This window comes from Lutjanus erythropterus, chromosome 9 (assembly GCF_056507025.1).
Source record: "Lutjanus erythropterus isolate fLutEry1 chromosome 9, fLutEry1.hap2, whole genome shotgun sequence".
In the NCBI taxonomy this organism is placed as follows: Eukaryota; Metazoa; Chordata; class Actinopteri; order Lutjaniformes; family Lutjanidae; genus Lutjanus; species Lutjanus erythropterus.
This window is the reverse complement of record NC_139325.1, coordinates 14862590-14882325: the sequence shown is the minus strand read 5'-3', so window position 1 is coordinate 14882325 and position 19736 is coordinate 14862590. Positions and strand designations below refer to the sequence as shown.

The 19736-nt window shown below is 38.9% G+C and overlaps 2 protein-coding genes across 4 annotated transcripts in view; both read left to right on the top strand.

The window, feature by feature from the left end:
• Positions 1 to 1004: 1004 nt before the first annotated feature.
• Positions 1005 to 5209, top strand: LOC146321196 (eomesodermin-like). 2 transcript variants are annotated; one of them, XM_084726251.1, is made up of 6 exons: positions 1005 to 1786; positions 1981 to 2135; positions 2461 to 2582; positions 3064 to 3222; positions 3544 to 3605; positions 3865 to 5209. In XM_084726251.1, the coding sequence occupies exons 1-6, from the start codon at positions 1260 to 1262 to the stop codon at positions 4649 to 4651; spliced, it is 1812 nt and encodes a 603-aa protein (XP_084582377.1). In that variant the 5' UTR covers positions 1005 to 1259; the 3' UTR covers positions 4652 to 5209. The 2 variants fall into 2 exon arrangements, with proteins under 2 accessions (XP_084582377.1, XP_084582376.1); XM_084726250.1 differs by having other exon boundaries at positions 1981 to 2147.
• Positions 5210 to 6590: 1381 nt separating this feature from the next.
• Positions 6591 to 19736, top strand: part of ankib1b (ankyrin repeat and IBR domain containing 1b) — a 41329-nt gene continuing 28183 nt past the window's right edge. Inside the window, exons 1-6 of one of the 2 annotated variants that reach the window (XM_084726248.1) lie at positions 6591 to 6776; positions 9804 to 10086; positions 11610 to 11910; positions 13521 to 13703; positions 14607 to 14724; positions 18245 to 18453. In XM_084726248.1, the coding sequence (XP_084582374.1) occupies positions 9899 to 10086; positions 11610 to 11910; positions 13521 to 13703; positions 14607 to 14724; positions 18245 to 18453 (999 nt within the window). In that variant the 5' untranslated portion in view covers positions 6591 to 6776; positions 9804 to 9898. Of the gene's footprint in view, positions 6777 to 6909; positions 7027 to 9803; positions 10087 to 11609; positions 11911 to 13520; positions 13704 to 14606; positions 14725 to 18244; positions 18454 to 19736 lie in introns of those variants that run through there. The other variant, XM_084726249.1, reaches the window with a different exon arrangement.

The window sequence follows — 19736 nt, the reverse complement described above, 5'->3', positions numbered from 1 at the left end:
TATGTCCTTACACAGATGTATTTAGTTTATTATTATATTATCATTTTAGAGTTGTTTGTTGTGGTTTCTCACATCATACTGTCTGATCCAAGAAGCATCACCGGTTTCTTCAAACGGAAAAATAATTGGCTTTTTCCCTTTTTCACGTCGGGTATCCCGTTGGGACATGAAGCCGCGTCAGAATTGAATGCAAATTCATTAACTCTGAATAATAATATAGGATTAACAGGACCCCATCTATTACTTGTAGAGTAAGTAAATTTGATCGTTTCCCCCCACAAAGAATTATAAATAAATAAAATAAATAAATAAATAAATAAATGTAAATGAATTGTTATTATTATTTTACATTTTGTAGGTTGTTTAATTTTTTTGTAAAGGCGTGGGTTTATCTCGTTTTAAAATATGACAAGTAAAAATAGCACAGTTTGTTTTCACCGAAAATGCTGTGGTTTATATAACACTGTTCACTGGACGTAATTTCAGGTGCCGTGGGCGAGCTTTCATTTTAGTTTTACACCACAAAACTACCCCCCAAAAAATCAGTGCCACACTTGAAGTTTGTCATATGATTTACAAGAAACTGTCTCTTACCTCTCAGGCGGCTCCCCTCCAGTATCATCCAAATACAGGTCCTCAGTTCACCCATGTATTGAGCATAATGACCGCAATCTTACTTTTGGCGTGAATCGCATCTTTATTTTAGCTTCTAAACTAATAAAGCACGTTGCCTTATTTCAATAGACTTAATTTAATGGAATAATACTCCTAAATTTGATTTCACAGAGAAGCGAATTAAAAGAGAAAGGGAAAGGAATACATATGCCAAATATGACTTGATTTGAGTTACTCTGATTTTCAAAAGAGGGCAATGACTGAAATGCAGCAGTTCAAGTTTGATAAACTTCACAGCCACACCCTAATACGCCCACAGAAATTTTCGGCTCTGATATGACAGTCACTTTCTCCACCATCTCAGTGTTATCTCCCTTTACGCACAGGTTGCTAGCTTGTTTTAGGCCTTTCTTGTGTCGGTAACTCAGGTAGTGTAATGACTGTAATCTAGGTTGATTTTAACCATAATCTGTTTCTGTCTCCAGAATTCAGACTGCGGTGGATGTTGCCACAAGAACTTTTTTTTTTTTTTTGCATAAAAAAGTGCACCGGTGATTCCTGAAGAGGGAAGGAATATCCCTCAAGTGGAGTCAAAGAAAGTGAACAGCCTCTGTGACAAGACTGAGAAGACGAGAAGAGCAGTCATGCTCGGTGGTGAAGGAGAAAGCAGTACTTTCTCTTCTTCGAAGGAAGCAGCAGATGAGAGGTGCAAGTCGCCGGCTGTGGATGGAGACGATCCGGCTGCTGGCAGCAGGTACACGGAGCACGGGATGGGTGCTGCTGACCGGTACTACATCCCTCCCACAGTTTCCAAACAAAGCCCAGAAGCACCAAGCCCCTGTTCCTTTATCCCTTACACTCCCAGTGGGACGGTTTACACCCCGTCCAGCGCTGCTAGGTACCCCTCATCTCTCCACTTGGGCTCCGTGTTGCCTCCCGCGGGATTTTCCCCCTCCGCCGCCGGCCGCAGTCACTTCAGTTCGGCTTACCAGCTCGGGCAGAGCCCGGGGTGCATCTACCCGCCCTACACCGGCTCCGGGTCCGCTCTTGGCAACATATCTCTCCCCACCGGCGGGCCCGGGATGAGGCCCCAGGTCTACCTCTGCAACCGGCCGCTGTGGCTCAAGTTCCACCGACACCAGACCGAGATGATCATCACCAAGCAGGGCAGGTGAGAATAAAGAGGATGTAACTTCACCTTGACGCAATCATTAAGTGAAACTGCCTCAATTCGTGTGTGTGACATTTTTATTTGCTGTAAGATAATTTCCATTACTCTCTCTCTATATATGTATATAAAAAAAAATAAAAATAGCCAATTCCAGTACAGTTTGTTATTAATTTGAATATGTCTTGTGTTTGCAGACGGATGTTCCCATTCCTCAGTTTTAACATAGCTGGTCTCAACCTGACAACGCACTACAACGTGTTTGTGGAGGTGGTGCTGGCGGATCCAAACCACTGGAGATTTCAAGGTGGCAAGTGGGTGACCTGTGGGAAGGCGGACAACAGTAGCCAAGGTACTGAAACAGGTCGATATTTGACATTTTTATCATTTAATTTTGTTCCATGTTCCATAAATTAATTTACCCCTCAATTAAAGAAACCTTGGAAATAAAATACAATTGGAAAAATTATTTCAGATTTTCTAATTGAAAGAATAAAATTATTCGATGCAAAATTGAGCTTATTTTTTGCCTTATACCTTCTATAAGTAAATAAGTAAATAAATAAGTAAATATTTTTGCATGTTATAGCACATATTTCAGTAGCCCACTTACATACTCCAGTTGGGGGTTTTACTGGAGTTGTGTTTATGTTTGAAAATATATTTCCTTATTTCAGGGAACAAAGTGTACATTCATCCAGAGTCTCCAAACACGGGGGCCCATTGGATGAGACAAGAAATCTCTTTCAGCAAACTGAAACTCACCAACAACAAAGGAACCAGTCACAGTACTTCACAGGTAACAATAAAAGAGCATGATAAATAAACATTAACGCATTTAACCCTCACTAGTTTTAATATGAATTAATAGTATTAAATTGTCAACGTAATATTCGTTGCATTGAACTGTGGTTATTTTTAGTATTTTAGATATTTGCCAGTCGTTACGCTGGTAAATACTGCGTAACAGTTCAGATCAAAGCGGAACATCATAGAGCACAATTAGGGTAAATTTTCCTTCTTTCATTTTTAAAAATTAATGTTTGGACGGACATTAATTTTTAAATTGCAGGGTTTTATATGCAACGCCTGATTGCATGATGCTTTTGCTGTGAACAGAAGTCATGCAAATAAATACTACGATCGAATAAAATGAAGCACATAAATTCAAGAGAATCAATACAATTTTTTGCGTGTTCAGAAAATTAGAAAACAATTTATTAGGCTTATCAACTATTTTTTTTACATTATTGGATGTTTTTGTTTTTTAATTCATGCAGATGATTGTCTTGCAATCGCTGCACAAGTATCAGCCAAGGCTGCACATCGTGGAGATGACGGAGGATGGCGTGGAGGACATTAGCAGTGACGTAAAGACTCAGAGCTTCACCTTTCCAGAGACCCAGTTCATAGCTGTGACTGCTTACCAGAACACTGATGTAAGCAGGAAGCATTCAACTTTACTTCCCTTATATACCACAATATGGTTTTGAGTTAGGTTGCTCTTATTATATACTCAAACCAAATATTTGCTATATATGCATAAATTGCATGTTATGTCTTGTTTTGATCCATTTGTAATTTCTTTTTATTGAAACTCAGTTAATGTTAATGTTAATCAGCTATGTCCTATTTCCTTGTGTAGTCTGACATGCAAATGGATAATAGACATGTAACTGCATGAAGCTTCTTTACATTTGTTCTCTCTTCATCTTTATATATGAATGTGTATCTTATTTTTCCTTTTTGCCCTGTTTTAGATCACACAGCTGAAAATTGATCATAACCCCTTTGCCAAAGGATTCAGAGATAATTATGATTCGTGAGTATTTTACTTCATAGTCATATTCACAAAAGTCATCAATTGTGTATAAATATTATATTTTTACAACACAAGAATACATCAAATTCTATGTTTTATTGCTCTATTGTATTGTCTGTTTGTTTGTTTTTTTGTATCTAGCAGCTTATGATCTTTTGTTCATGTCTGTGCAAGTTCAGACATTTCACACTTTTTTTATTCACTCACACACAGCCCACACTTGACCTCATGCTCATATATACATGTATTTTTTTTTCAGGATGTACACAGCTCCAGAGCATGACCGTCTCACCCCATCTCCAACCGACTCTCCCCGCGCCCACCAGATTGTCCCCAGCACCCGCTACACCATGCAGCCCCTCTTCCAGGACCAATTTGTCAACAACCTTCCCCAGAATCGCTTCTACAACAGCGAGAGAGCGGTGCCGCAGACTAACAGCCTCCTCTCACCTCAGACAGAAGACGGAGCATCGCAGAGGTGGTTTGTCACCTCCATGCAGCAAGGAGGAAATAGCAGTAGCACCAGCAACAAACTAGATCTCACACCCTATGAAGGGGAATACTCAAGCTCCCTGCTACCTTATGGCATCAAATCCCTCTCCATGCAAACATCTCATGCTCTCAGCTATTACCCAGACTCTCCTTTCACCACCATGTCTGCAGGCTGGGGGTCCAGAGCAGCATATCAGAGAAAGGTTACCCCCAGCCTGCCTTGGTCACCCAGGCCCAGTCCCACTGCCAGTTTTCCAGAGGACTCAAACAAAACTAAAACACAGATAGAGGAGGAGGTTAACGGCAGCGGAGGGCTGATCTCCTCTTGGACAGAGACACAGCCATCAGCTCTGTCTCTAGACAAGGCTGATTCTTATTCCTCAGCCTGCAAACGAAGGCGCTTGTCTCTTAATGCTCCTGGCTCAGAGGACTCGCACACTAATATCAAGTGTGAAGACTTGGCCTCTGCTGTTACCAACAGCAGCTCCTATAGCAAAGAAGCCTCCTCATCCAAAGGCATGGCAACGTACTATTCCTTTTACACAAACCCTTGAAAATGTCGTCTCTGAAGTGTTTTTCATTTTGTCATTTTGGTTGTTCTCCATTTGCCATCATGAATAAAAATATTATTTTGCTTTTGTTGTTTTGTGCACCCAGAATTAATCATGGTGGTGATGAATGTTTTTTGTTTTGTTTTGTTTTGTTTTGTTTTTTTGTGGTGACACGGGAAATATCAAAAACACATTAAAATAATGACATCAAGTCAAGGGGTGTGTGTGTGACGATAAACATCAGCAGCAGCCTGAGATATTGACTTATTCCATCTATTCTGTCCTCCTGGACTACACATACTTTTGAACAACCTCTGTATTTGAAATTTTGAAAGTGCCAAAGCATTTAAGTTACGCTTATGTTTTTTTAAACAGTGTTATGTATGTTTTATTGTTCATACATTACTGGATCTGCCTTCACATTGAGGTTGTGTGTTTACAGATTATTTATTGAAGGCCTGTTGATATGAAATTTGTGCACTCATAAACGTGAAAATAATAGCTGTATATACCTTCATGGCAATGTTGAACTATTTGATAATAAAAGGCATATGTGTTCTATTTAGTATCTGAGTGGTTATTTCAACTTAAGACAGCTTTTGTCACTGTTTCCCATACGTTACATATGATGGGCTAAGGTGTGCATTAAATAAAATAAATTGTTTGTATATGAATGCACCAGTTAAAATTACTATCTGTTATTACTCACAGGTTTGATACTTACATACATTTTGACTGGTTCATTGTACATAAGAACCACTAAATGCTTAGGAGTGTGAAAACAGGTAAAGCCAATAAAATTCAGCTAACCCACCTTTTTGAGTATTTTTGTGTCTTTTTAAATGTGCAATAAAGGCAGAGTCAAAACTGACTGAAGGCATATTAACCCTCGACTGTTCAGGGGATAAAATGCACAGCTTCAAGTCCATCTAAAAGCATCATTTGTTTTTGTGGACTCTGTCGCACTCTAGTGGCTTTTTGTTGCACTCACAGCTACCAAATTAAATCACCACAGTAGCCTGTTGAAATCTACAGTCTATGGTTGGAATAGTGACAGAATGCATCTGACATGATATTGACTTAATTCTTCATTTTATCTGACAATTAATGCAAAACAGCCGTCAGCCAAAAAGTGGTTTGAAGTTTTGAAGTTTTTATTTTAGTTTATATTGAAGACTCAATTTCTTTTCTGTACATGGGAACCTGTAGATTTGACACGTTGAATAGGATAAGCTTATATGTCCTTCATATTCCCATATTGCACCATAAATATGCAGAATCCTGCATATTTATCATCATGCATAGTCTTTGAGATAAATAGTGTGATAAATAGGAAGTCCCATAAAGTGAGCCTCCAAAAAGGCTACATGAAACAAACAAACCAACAAAAACATGCACATGGTCATTGCATGTCAGCAGTCCGATATTTCAACGCTGGGATGTAAAAATTCGTCAGTGGTGTCAGTGTGTGCTTAAAATAGAGTTCCAGAGACCCTCAGGGATCCGTGACACTCTGTCAGGGGTCTTTGAAAAGTTTCCAAATTAATTACGTATTTATTTATTTACTTTATATTCTATTTTATTTATTTATTTATTTTACAAAATGCTCAAGTCTGTGGTTTAACAAATAATATTTTTATTTTTTAAATTCAAAATAGTGCATAGATTACGTTCGAGGCATATCAAGTTCCAGGCTTGGCCTATTGTTTTGTACAAATATTTAATAAAAGTCTAATATCCCTTTAAGACATTTCTTTTGTGCTGTTATTTCACATAACATTAATAAGTAGAAGTGTACGAAAAATAGGCCACGTAAAAATGAGGGAGTTCCCGGTGTATTTTCTATCTTATTGTATCCTTGGTCGAGAAAAAACTGAGAACTGCTAAAAGAACCACATCTTTCTCCGCTTGTTTCGGGGGTTGTGCTGAAACCTGGCAACCCCTCTCGCAGCCAGCAGAGAGTCAACGGAGAGTTGACAGGAACAACATCACTGCTCTGAGCACACATTATTTATGGATAGCCTCACTTAACACGAAACGCCTCACGTAACAAGAAAAGCCTCTGTTTATTCCGCCAGCGAGTGACACTTAATTCACAAGATCTATAACAGCGAGATGAACCGTCTGTGTAAGTATGAATACTTGTTACTCATTGTTTACTGTGAGTTTATCAACTGTGCTAGCTAAGTTGGCTAGCAGCGCGGTTAGCTTGCTAGCTGACCCGCTAGCGTAATGCATTGACGTTAGCCAACGCAGATGGTAGCGTCATGATGTTTTTATGTTTTTGAATAACATATAGCTAGCAAGCAATCCTGTGCATTGTGATTAGCACGGGTCCTATCAACAAACGGAATGGTTTGCAGCTCGCGTTATCTAAGGTCAGTCGGCTGGTGAGTGTTTTCATTAACCAGACATATAACAAAGCGTTATTGCGGACTGTTCATTAACAAAACACAACACAGGGCAGGCGTCGGGTTGAGCTAGCGAAAACGGTAAACAGCACACAACATGGGGAAAGGCCTGCATGAAGGAGTTTAGTGACAAGTGGCAAGCTACGCGCACAAACTGTTAAATTTTTAGTTATATCATTAGCTGCTAGTGTTGGATGGCTACGTTATAATTAGATGTTGTTTGGATCTGTCGTGGAGAAGTGTCGTTAACTATTACCAGGCACGTTAATTAGTTATTCAGTGAGAGAGCAAGTTAACCTTATCGAGTAGTATGTGTTACCAACTGTGAGACTGTATAACTCAAGATAAGGTGTTTAAAAGTGTTCACCAAGGTGGGACATAGTCCGTGTTTCTCTCCAACTGTGTGTGGTTATGACTGTGTCTGTCCTTCTTACATAGCACGAACTTGATACGGATTTAGTGATGCAGGGGAAGTTGACTGGCCTTATCACTAATTAAATGATGTATAATTTTATAACGTGTAAGTGGTGTATGTGTATCGTATTAATGTTATGGTTCCTATTGCAAGTGTGGCTGGAGATTATAACCTCTCCTCGTATTGGCACTCAATTAACACGTTTGATTCACAAAATGTGAAAAAAGTATACAGTATTTAGTTAGGTGGGTCGGCTGAATAAAGAGCAAATGGTAAGTCATGCATGTTAATTGACTTAAGTCTGTTGCAGGGTGTCAGAGAAGGACGAGTTCATGCCCCATCCCTTTCTGGTCCAGCCTCTGTTCCTCCATTCCACAATGGGTGTTTTCGTTGAGGATTTCTCTCACCAAGCTTCCTAAAAAGTTGAACATGACCATGGGCAATTGACTACTGCACTTGATCTTCATTTAATTGTAGTATGTGAGCACCTCATAACTTAACTAAAGATATACTAGGGATGTGCCACTATGATACTCAACATTGGTATCAGTCTGATAATGGCCAAAATTACTGGCTCGCATATCAGGAGGAAAATGGGTATAATACGAAACAGTTCTTTAGTCTAAAATGTCTCTTAAATGCTTAACTAAACCTTTAGCAACATGCTGTAAGAGAGATGTGTCACAAGTAACACACCGTATTTGTTCCACAGTTTGAGTATAATGTTTTTTTTAGATGCCTGGGTTAAGCAAAAAGCATTCATACACAAATGTATCATTAACATCTTAGTTGTTTAAGAGAGGGGGGAAGAGGGGAAGTATTTAAGAGAGATTAAAAATGCGTTGGATTGGTTTAACTGTATTGAATTGGTATCTATGTCAGCAGATACTCAAGGCTATGTGATTGGCATCAGCATTGGGCATGAAAAAGTGATATCAAACCATCTTTAAGATATACTGTGTACGTAGTTGCCAGTTTATCTGTTTAGGTAGCAGCTGCCTAAGTTGAATCAAGACCTCTGAGACACACATGGCTTTAAGTTCTCAGGCCTAATTTCAGGTATAGTGGAGTTTCAAATTCATATAATAATTAATTCAATACATTGTACATATTTCCTTCTGGACAACCTGCCAGGCTCACAATTCTTTCTTGCTTGAGTTTCCTGGTTTTAACAAAAACAAGGGAAGATTAATTGCAGGGCTGTTGTTATACTGAAATAGTTTGAGCTACCTAACAATCTAGAAATTGAGTGTAAAGCTATTGTGTTTGATATAATAACTAAAATCACCACAGCAGTCTCGCTGTCTACATGTATGTATCCATGTATATGTGTATTTTTTCTTCAACTTCTTATTCTGTTCATGTTTTTCTTAGTAAGATGTTGTGAATTCCCCAAGTTATAGTGAGTAATACTTTTCCCTGGAACATGAGATAATTAGAAAATTACCTGGAAAGCCCTCCTGTTCCATTCCTATTTGTTACACACACACAGTTGTTTATGTATTTTTAGATTGCTGACTTTGTGTGAAGATTAGCCCATGGAGTCAGATTCAGCCACATACTTGACTTTGTGTACATAAACTGTGAAATAGTGTCAATTGTCTTATAAAGGAATGTCAAAATTTGATTACACTATTCTAGTGAAGGATATGCATGATAGTGAGCAGTGAATTCAGTATGAATAAATTTTAGTGTCATGAAGATGAAAATATTGTGCTGAAGGACATGATTTTGTGTTCTGTTGATTTGTGCTGTAGCTGACCAGAAACATATAAAAGCATCACATTGCCCAAACAGTCATGACCATATGGTGCTCTGGTGGAAGCGAAATGCTGACTCGCTGCGTGTTGCTCTTGAGTTGACCATATCTTGCTTCACAATGACTCCTGGCCTCAGTGGGATGGGCAGTGTTGGCATGGAGAGGCGGAAGCTCCTGGTGATGCCAAAGGAAGTCTTGTCCCTCTCTCTGTTTGAGCTTTGTTGGCACCATGTTTAGTTATTCAAAACAAAAAATAAAAAGAGAAACACAGGGAGAGGTGGTTTACAGTGCAGTGGTGATGCTGACACAGGGGCTTGTGGCAGAGCAGCCTGAGCAGCCTTGGAGATGCAGCTCTCATCCTTGTGATTCAGAGTGAGTGGAAGTGAATAATACTTTTAAATGCAGCCCTGATTTCTTGAAACAATGGTGACATTGTGTTTGGCTTATGGGGAAAATAGACTTACATTTTTTTAATGACAAGACAGTCACCATTTTTTAGTTAGCAAGGCCTTGATGGAACTGGACAGAGCCATAAAGGAATTAAATTCTTGTTCTTGTTTCTTTCTTTAGGACATTCAGTATGCTGGCCTGTTGGACTTGAACAGATTGAAGACGACTTAAGAAGCTGCTGTGTCAGACAGCTTGAACCTACGTTATTGGACGAGATGGGCAACACAGCGACCAAGTTCCGTAAGGCTCTCATCAACGGGGATGAGGTGCTGGCCTGCCAACTGTACGAGAGCAACCAGCAGTTCAAGGAGGCTCTGGATCCCAACGCTACATATGGAGAGTCCTACCAGCACAACACTCCACTGCACTATGCTGCCCGGCACGCCATGACACGCCTACTCAGGTCAGAATATTGCTGAGATAAAATCAAACAAACAAGGAAGCAAGCAGACAGAATGTACATATTCAGAGCTGCATGTTTTTGTGCTGGCTGCTGTCAGTTAGGGGGAAATAGATATCTAAGGGTTGGTAGATGAGGGCCTGATTTTATTTATTTATTTATTTTTTATTTTCATCACGTTATTTATTACTTAAATTATTTTTCGTATTTCTTATAGAGCAGATAGCAAGTATACTTTGATCACCTCTCTATTTTTTTAGCACTCTGTGGCTAATCAGCTGATCCCATCTAGTACTGTATTATTGCATCGTAACAGAAAAAATGTCATGTTTTGTCTCTATATGTCTCTGTCCCATCTGTCTCTCCACATAGCCATCTGTTAGCACCTCTCAGGAATGCAACATGCTGGGATGGAATAGGATGGGGCTCCAAGAGCTTCTCATCCCACAAGCTATTAGCCTTGCATGTATTCATCTTTACTTCTGTCAGGCCCTTTTGTTTCTCTGCTAATAGGATGGTTGCTCAATTTTGCCCTCCTACCTGACACGAAAAAGATGCTAGGAGGCTTGTAAGATGTCTAACAGAGTTAAAACCAATAGATCTGCACACTAAAATGCTCCAGTTGAACAGATTTTATCAGCTAGTGACATTTCGAGCTCAAGGCTCTTCCTCAGATTTCCTCAGGGTTGTTAAATGTCAGTACATAAGAAGGCAAAGTAAAGCAAAATACACAGCTGGATAGATTTGATTCTGATGATTCTAATTTCCACGTGGAGCATTGAAATTCTGAGACTCAGAATGATGAACTGATTTGGATATTAATTTACCTGAAGTGCACTGTGCATTTCCACACGGATCTTTACTTTTTAATTCTGTAGTACACTACACTACTTAGTACACTACTTAAAGTGCTCTAGAATATACAGTACAGTTACACTAAAACTCAAATCAGTTATGTATTAAAGAAATAAGTGATATCGGTAATTGCTTATTTCTACTCTTAATTCGTTTGTCAGAAGATAAAATGCTTTTAATGTTATTTACATGCTGTAAATTCATATAGGCCAGGGTTGTGCAATATATTTAAAAAAAGATCATGTTACAATTATTTTGTTAGATATTGTGATTGTGATATGATTGATGATTAGTGGGAATTATTGTAATCATTTTCATTTTCACAGAAAAAAAAAAATAACAGTTAAAATCATGATGACATTACATTTGCTGTACCAAACATGTTGTCTTGCATGTGGAGAACAAGATTTGTAGGCCAGAGCATCTCTGCCACATTTTACTCGTATCAAAAATGCAGCCTCTGTGATTTGGATATTGCACTTGAGCATATTGCAGTTCTGATAATAATTCGATTGTGCAGCCCTAATATCGGCCAATAAATGTAAACTCCAGTAAGTTACTTTGTTGATCAAACCTGAAAAAGTTAGAATTAAAAGTTTAAGCTTAACTTGGTTAATTAACGAGTTTAGTTGAAATCACATGTTATTCCTGTCCCTGTCTTATTCTTTTAGGTCTTTTCTCCTAAGCAAAGATGGGAATCCTAACAAGCGTAATGTGCACAACGAGACATCTCTGCACCTTCTCTGCATGGGGCCCCAGATCCTGACCTCAGAGGGGGCACTGCAGCCCCGGATCTCACGGCCGTATGAAGACAGGCAGCGGCGGGCAGAATGTCTACAAATCATCCTGGCATGGACCGGAGCAAAGCTAGACCACGGAGAGTACGAGACCGCTGACATCAATGCTACCGACAACAAGAAAAACACCTGTCTGCACTATGCTGCTGCCTCAGGCATGAAGACTTGTGTCGAGGTGAGATTCCAAAATCCCTGTGGATATTTTTCACTGCGGACTAATGTAATATATTCTCAAGTATTAATAATTTAGGTATAGATCAAAGGCTTCATAGACTGAAACTGAGGAATTTCACTTGGGCGGGGAGCAATTTCAATGGAGGGAAGATAAAAGGGGCCAGAGTAACCCCAATGTTGACAGCAGTTATTTAGTATCTGCCCTCTTGAACTATGAATATTGTAGGATAGTGGCTGGTGTGTGGCTTTTTTGTTGGATGCAGTCACAACCCTGAGTAAAGGACAATAATTTGCATGATGATCACATCCATTATGTTTTGTTTGATCAAACCACTCCCTTGTGAGTTCTGGAAAGATGCCGTGCAACACAAAACACTTTTATTAGTCCTTGGGGCAGGATGCATCACATACAAAAGTCCCATAGATTAATGATCATTGTGTGATTCTGAATATCTGCCTTTGTAAAGATCTGAGTTTAATTTTGAAATGGATTTTGTGTACAACCTAGCTGTGTAATCTCCATGATGAAGGATTTATTGTACATAAGATAAACAACCACAGTTATCAGATGGATTCAACCGTGGTGTCACAACTAACTGTAGACAATCAAATTAAAATGCGTTTTAGCATCCCTATCTATGATTTTTAATTATGTCATTTTCTACTGTAGAGCTTTTATTTGAATTTAATTCTGTCCAAAAATGCAATTTACACCACATACAGAACCAAACCTCAAAGTTGAGATGCAGGCAGGTCTGTTGTGATAGAAAGATAGAAACCCTGCACAGGACTTTGGAAAATGTAGCAAATAGCAAAGTGGAAAAGAACGAATGGAAGAAATTGCATATTCATACTTGAGAGAACAGTTCATTCAGTTTTCTTTAAGTGGTTCAGCCACTGTGAAAAGCACTTATTTAATTTTTTGTACTCAGATGTACCACAGTAACAATCAAAAGGAGACATTCTCTCTGCTGCTACTTTTCAGAAATGCTGCGACTCTGAAGGTGAAAATTTATGTTAAGATGTACAAGTGCAATCTACTTATGGGTTCTAAAACTTAAAAAATTGTAAGTCATAACTGCAGTCACAGTAAATAAAAAAATAATTTGGACTAGCATGTCTGCCATAATTACATGGTATTTTATATTAAATACTAACACAGGGTTAGTGGCACTCCTGTTACTGGTGCAACTACACTGTGTTTGTGATTTTAAAATACATTTAGAAATTAAAGTTGCAACGATTGAGCAATTAATCAGTTAGGCAACTACTGAGTCATTTTTTTAAAGAAAAGAAACAAACAAAATTCTTTGATTTCAGCTTTTCAAATGTGAATATTTTCTTGTTCCTTTAGTCCTCTGTGACAGTAAACTGAATATCTTTGGGTTGTGGACCTTGGGCTTCGGGAAACGGTGATCAACATTTTTCACCATTTTATGGACCAAACAGCTAATTGATTAGGCAAGAAAATGATCAACAGATTAATCAATAATGAAAATAACTGGCAGTTGCAGCACTAATGTAAACTCATGAGCTTTATTACCTGTCCCTGCATATAGTATGCACTCCATTATTCAAAGACAAATTTTTCTCTTGTTTTCACTCTCTCAGTTCCTGGTGCAGAGAGAAGCGGACCTGTTTGCGGAGAACGAAAACCGCGAGACTCCATGTGACTGTGCAGAGAAGCAGCACCACAAGGAGTTGGCTCTGTGCCTGGAGTCGCAGATGGTCTTCTCGCTTGCCCCTGAGGCAGAGGGTATAGAGGCAGAGTACGCAGCCCTCGACCGAAGAGAGGTACAGAATAACATACCAAGAGGCAGAGGGTGTACGGCTCTCAGTCTGTCACTCTCAACTGGTGTCACGTACAACATTACCAGCACCAAACCTCCATGTAGTTCCTAAAAGAGTAACCGCTGAATGAGTGAAGCCTTTGGCATTTTTTGTCATTGTTATTGTTTAATCAAATAAAACCTTAAATTGAGCTGCCCTAGATACTTTTACATAGCAAAACTTGAACAGGGTTGTAAATAACTCATAATTTGTCGGTATTGTAATATTGCTACCAAATAAGACCTACAATTAAAGTATCATTTCTCCTGAGAGCAACATTTTAATGATAAACCTCACACTTTAGGTTTCATAAGTAATGAATAGAAGAGAAACATCTTGTAAGAACTGAACCTTTTTCAGTCATTCAGAGTTTGTAGGTCTGTAGTTTTCTCTCGGAATGAGACACTATTTGTCTTTAGCCTGGTGTTTAAAATTTTCCTGGAATTCTGCTGGCCAGGCCCCCACATCACATTGCAGACGCTTTGGTTAGACACAAACAAACATACAAAGTAGTCACACAAAATAGTCTGTCATAAGGCATGTGACTCCTATCATCATCAGTGTGTCAGCTCATTGGCCTGACCTGGTCATGCGTCAGCAATCATCTGTATTTGTTTTTAATACTTTAATTCTCTTCCTCCCCTTTGTTCCATCTTTCTTTCTACTCCCACCCTAATTCCTTCCCCCCTTTTCCCCTGATCTCACCCTCTGTCACTCCCTCTACTCTTTTAATTTCTTTTCTCTGCCTTACTCTTTTTTCTTCCTTACCCTTCTTGATTCCCTCCTCTCTTATTCTCCTCTTGTCATTATCCTCCTTTCCTTCACTCTTGTCTCTGTCCTCTCCTCTCCCTGGTCCCCCCCCTCTAGCTGTATGAGGGCTTGCGGCCTCAGGATCTTCGGAGGTTGAAGGACATGCTGATAGTGGAGACCGCCGACATGCTGCAGGCTCCTCTCTTCACTGCAGAGGCGCTGCTACGTGCCCATGGTACTATTAAACTCACAAACACATAATTACACACATTCAGAGTAGTTGCTTGTCCTTAAAATGGCTGACATTGGCAACATCCTGATGATCCCGTGGTTTAAACAGATACCATAAATACACAACATCCCATGTTTGATTGTGGACCATTGTTGCATGACACTACTTTCTGTCTCTCTAAGTTTCCTTTGTGTTTCTACACGGCCACTATCCAATAAAGTAAAAAGAAAAGTAAAAAAGAAAGAAAATAGGCAGTGTATATTAAATCAAGGTTGTACAGAAATATTGCCTTTTAAACAGAGATATGCTTACAAAAATCTTACAATGTTTTTTTCCTTTGTAGTTCTAGTTGTTTCCACAAAGAGCATGCACTTATTAAACAAACTCTATTTCACTGTTTACTTGTAGAAAGAAAACACTTATTGTTAAACTGTCTTATATTTTGTTTGTATTGGGATTTGAGAGGCCATATCTCCTATAAACTTCATGCTACACTCCAGTGATTTCTTTGCAGTCAAAGAGGCGAGTTGTGAACAGCCTTTGTTATCTGAAAGAATTTCATTTTTATTGCTCTCAGTGGAGAGTGTCGTCATCACATGCTTTAAATGCTATTTTAGTGGGCTTGTCCTTTCCACCAAATATGTGAGGAATTACTTGTATTTCCTCAAGTCAGTGTACTCAAACACTTGGCATTTATTATAAATAACATTGTCCACAACATAGACTGTCTTTTTTAAAGGAAGTCCACAAAAAGACTGTACGATTAATTAATATGTGTATTAACTAATTTTTTGCCCATGTTGCAGTTCCATTTGCATTGACATGGGTGTGCTAGCTGTAGCTAGTTTCACTGAATATAGACATCAGCACTCAACCTGCAAAACAGGTATAACTCTGCATTTGCAGTGATCATTTTTCTGAAGAGGATTATGATAAACCACCCCAAGTCTCCATCTGCAAAATTTCTTCTGTATACTCATGAAGGTGTCCTCTTGTCCTTTTTTTTTCTTTTGAATTAACAGCTGTAACTCTGACCCAAACAGCTGATCTACAGCTTGTGTGCAAAAAATACTATACTGCTGACATCTACTGTAGACAATACATTTACTGTTGATAAGTACCTCACACAACCCCACTTAAAATAATTCAAACTACCCCTTTAATGCCTGACACAGGGTCAGATTCTCCTTGAAATCAAACACAACGATTTTAGCGTGCAAACTGGAAGAGTCTGTGTTTGCATTTTCACAGGCAAAGTTACAGTGAGTAGTATGTTTGTCAGTTACAAAGAAGCATGAGGGAATTTTTCTTTAGATTATTGTATTTTTGGTGTTATATTTTGTGATTATTTGGGTGGAAACACTACTGCTTTTGTCCAAACGTGCTTTCAAATCAACAAACAGTTTCTTAGAGCCTCTTTAAGTCATGTCATTCACCTTACTAAATCTGTTGGTGTGTGAAGTGGTGGTAGTTATGAATTAAAAACCAATTTGCAAGCTTTATTAAGAGTGTAATATATCCACATTCACAAATAAACTTAATGTACACATCCGCACAGTTCAGTGCATATGAAATATAGCACGTATGATCGTCCAGCTAACTTCAAGTCGTCACAGCAATCTTGCACACGTGCATCCAAAAGACATATGTTGCCATTAGACCAAATCAGTGAAAGCCTTTTAACTCAAGGAGAGTGAAGGAAATTCATTTTGCCACATTCTTCATGCTCACAGACATCAGTCACTTGCCCTGAATGATTCCACTGATGCTCTTATAACTTAAGCTTGGCCAAGTGTCACAGTTTTGATTTGATTTGCAGCCTTAAGACATGGATTTTCAAACTAGCTTCACTTAACCCAGCTAAGATACTGTAGCACGTATGATAAACTTCATACATGATTCCTTTGAATTTGAAGCCTTAAAAACTATCGCCCGTCTTAATTTAAAATGTGGCTTAGATATTTTTAGTGGAGGACTTCAAAAAATGTGTCACAGTTTGTGGTTGATTTTCAGGCTTTAAATACCTCATTGACTAATTCAGCGGTCTGAGTGCCTGGCTGTTGAGCTGTGTGTGCTACATATTAGACATACTTTTGGGAGCTTAGAGGGGAGAGAATGACCCCAGATTCTTGCTATATTTATTCACCTCTGTCATGGGAATGCTGTCTCTCTGTTTAAGAGGGATGGACCATTTCAGGATTTTAGTTAATTTCCTGGTGAGAAGGGTTTTTGGATTTATGTATCATTCATTTCTTGTGAAAACTTTCACGCATTTCTGAACTTTTATATTTCCATATTAGTCTTGTCTTATCATCAAAATTCTTGGTGCTTTCCTGTCGAGCTGCCAGCCTGTCAATCTGCCTGTGCTTCTGACAATTTCTGTTTGCCAGCTCATTTTTGATATTTAAGACTAAATGTGAAGACTTTTAATTTCAGGCTGCCTTTAATGCCCAAAAGCATGAAGATAGGGTCATATTCATTGATGAGTTTTAATTGAATGGAGATGGGGGAAATTGTTGCAATATTCATTATCTAAACGAGGCCATTTAGAGTCTGAGGCATTTGATTGGTGGTGAAACGTGTCTCGAGGCTGATAATGGCCTAATTGCACAGTTGACCGGGTCATGTTCCTTATTTTAGGAGGGGACTTTTTCGTCAGAGAAAAATTTGGACTCAGGCACAGTCCACAAGTCATTCAATATTTATACCGAAAAGCTCTCAACCCTGTTCCTGTGCTAATGTGAGATTGAACAGCTATTCTAAAACAGAAAACCAGATGGCAGCAGGTCTATGTTGTTGGCTGTTTGAAAGGCTTAGGTGGTGGTGTTGCCATAGAAGTGGGATTTGTGTGGGCTTTGGAGGATTCAGCAATGCGCTTACCGATTCTTACAAATATGAGACAAGATGGACAGAAAAAAAAACATTTTTATTTGAAATCATTTTGTGTGGATGAAATGAGATTTTAGTTGAGAAGGACTCTTGTTTTATCAGCCTGAATAGGATTTCTGTCCCATGTTGTCTTTGGTGTTTATCCATGCCTGTTTAGGGCCTAGATTCATGAAGATTTATAAAATATGATCACAAAATACATAATGGTTTTTGTTTTTATGATTATATGATCAACTCTGTGATTCTAGATAGGAACACTGTTAGAAGCTTTATGTAACTGGGCCTGGTCTGTTAGATTATCACATGGTTTTTAATGATTGTGGTAAAAATAAAATATGTTAGGATCTTTTGTTTCTTTAAAAGGCCAGCCCAGTCGGCCATTCAAACTTAATGTTCCAGGTTTTATGAGAATTGGATTTTTACTACATTGTACGCTTCTCCTACTGTAATTATTTTCTTTTCTCCCTGTCTCAGCTTAATTTTTTTTTGACAGTCATCCAGACTCTTTTGTCATACCTTTGTGCTCATAACAAAATTATCAGGTTTCTCATTTATGTCTATTATTTGTCTTTTTTGGTTTTATGTGTAAGCATTTCTTCCTCTTTAAATATCTCTCTTCCTTTTTTGGCATCAGATTGGGACAGAGAGAAGCTCTTAGAGGCCTGGATGACCAATGCAGAGGAATGCTGCCAACGCTCAGGGGTACAGATGCCCAACCCACCTCCAAGTGGCTGCAACGCCTGGGACACTTTGCCCTCGCCCCGGACGCCACGCACCACCCGATCCTCCATCACCTCTCCAGACCAAATCAGCCTCATACCTGCTGACGAGGAGTCGTCTCTGGTGAGAGATGTCTTTGGGTTCCCTTTCAGTTACATTAAATTAGTCGAATAAGAGAATGAGGAAAAAAATTGAGAGTCACTTTTTCTAGCAAAATTGGTGCTCAGCTCCCCATTTGACATTGAACTGGTAGTCCAAGTTAGACCAAAAATAAGTTAGACATTTGGCTCCAAACTCCTGTTTAGTTGTCATAAATTTTAGGTTAAAAAGTTAAGAGAAAACTTTAAATGTAAGCTGCAGATATGGTAGATGAGAACATCATTTTAGTTAAGTCGATCATTTAACTGTACTTATCAGTGGAGGGCCATCAGATGAAATTAAACCACAGGATGAGTAGCCCCAGGGAGCTGCATCTTTTCCTGGCCAAGAAGCTGCTGCTACAGCAGCAAAGGATAAAGCTAGCTCAGAAGCGCACAGACTAATAGTAACTGGCAGTGTACCCATAAAAACTGTACACCAATGTTTATTTAAATCAAGTCCCTACGGTGCCACACATTTCCTCAAGTGTTTCTGCTGAATTCTTTAAATTTTCACTGCCACACCTGTCTTTCTGCATAATGTTGCATTATTTCCCAGCATCATATTGCGAGCAAGCATTAGTATTCATGCCAGCGGCCTGCCCCACAAACATAAACACAAGCAGGACTTCCTCTACTCCTGAGAGGCCAAGTGGTTTGTTCATTTTGGTGTCGGCAAGCTCTGAACATGAGAGAATATTGAAATACGTATAAAGAAAATAAAGATGTCTTTAGTGTATACACTTCAACTGTCCATAGGCCAGTGATTGAAAAAGGTAGAACATCCCACAGTGACCTTTTGCTTCTGTGTTACACACGAAGGAATTGGCAATCAAACTACAGAGACCTCCAAATTTGTTTGTTCAGTCTTGAAATGTCATGCTCATCATGCTGCTCCCCTGATGGGATGCTGTATTTACAGGGCATAGGGATACTGGCAAAATAACTTTTATGCAAAGTGGCATACACAGTAGCTGTATGCTCATATTTTCACTCACAGCTAACATAAACAGGTAGATTGTTGACAGTTTATAGGTAATTGCATATTGATAATAATTGAAAATTGATAATGTTCCTACGTTTCAGATTTTAAGACCTACACTATTATCCAAAAGCTACTAAAAACAAATCAGTGAGCCACTCCATTGCACTGGGAGACATGTTCCTTTATCACGGGCTGGGCAATTAATATTGTACCAGTATCGTGACACAAGACTAGATATCGTCTTGGATATCGTTGTGTCATGATATGGTATAAATGTTGTCTTT

What these genes read in the sequence shown, in the direction of transcription:
- LOC146321196 (XM_084726250.1), top strand. Translation starts at nt 1,260, where the DNA reads ATGCTCGGTGGTGAAGGAGAAAGCAGTACTTTCTCTTCTTCGAAGGAA. An exon ending in CTGCTTACCAGAACACTGAT is followed by an intron (nt 3,223 to 3,543) that starts GTAAGCAGGAAG and finishes GCCCTGTTTTAG; the next exon opens with ATCACACAGCTGAAAATTGA. An exon ending in TTCAGAGATAATTATGATTC is followed by an intron (nt 3,606 to 3,864) that starts GTGAGTATTTTA and finishes TTTTTTTTTCAG; the next exon opens with GATGTACACAGCTCCAGAGC.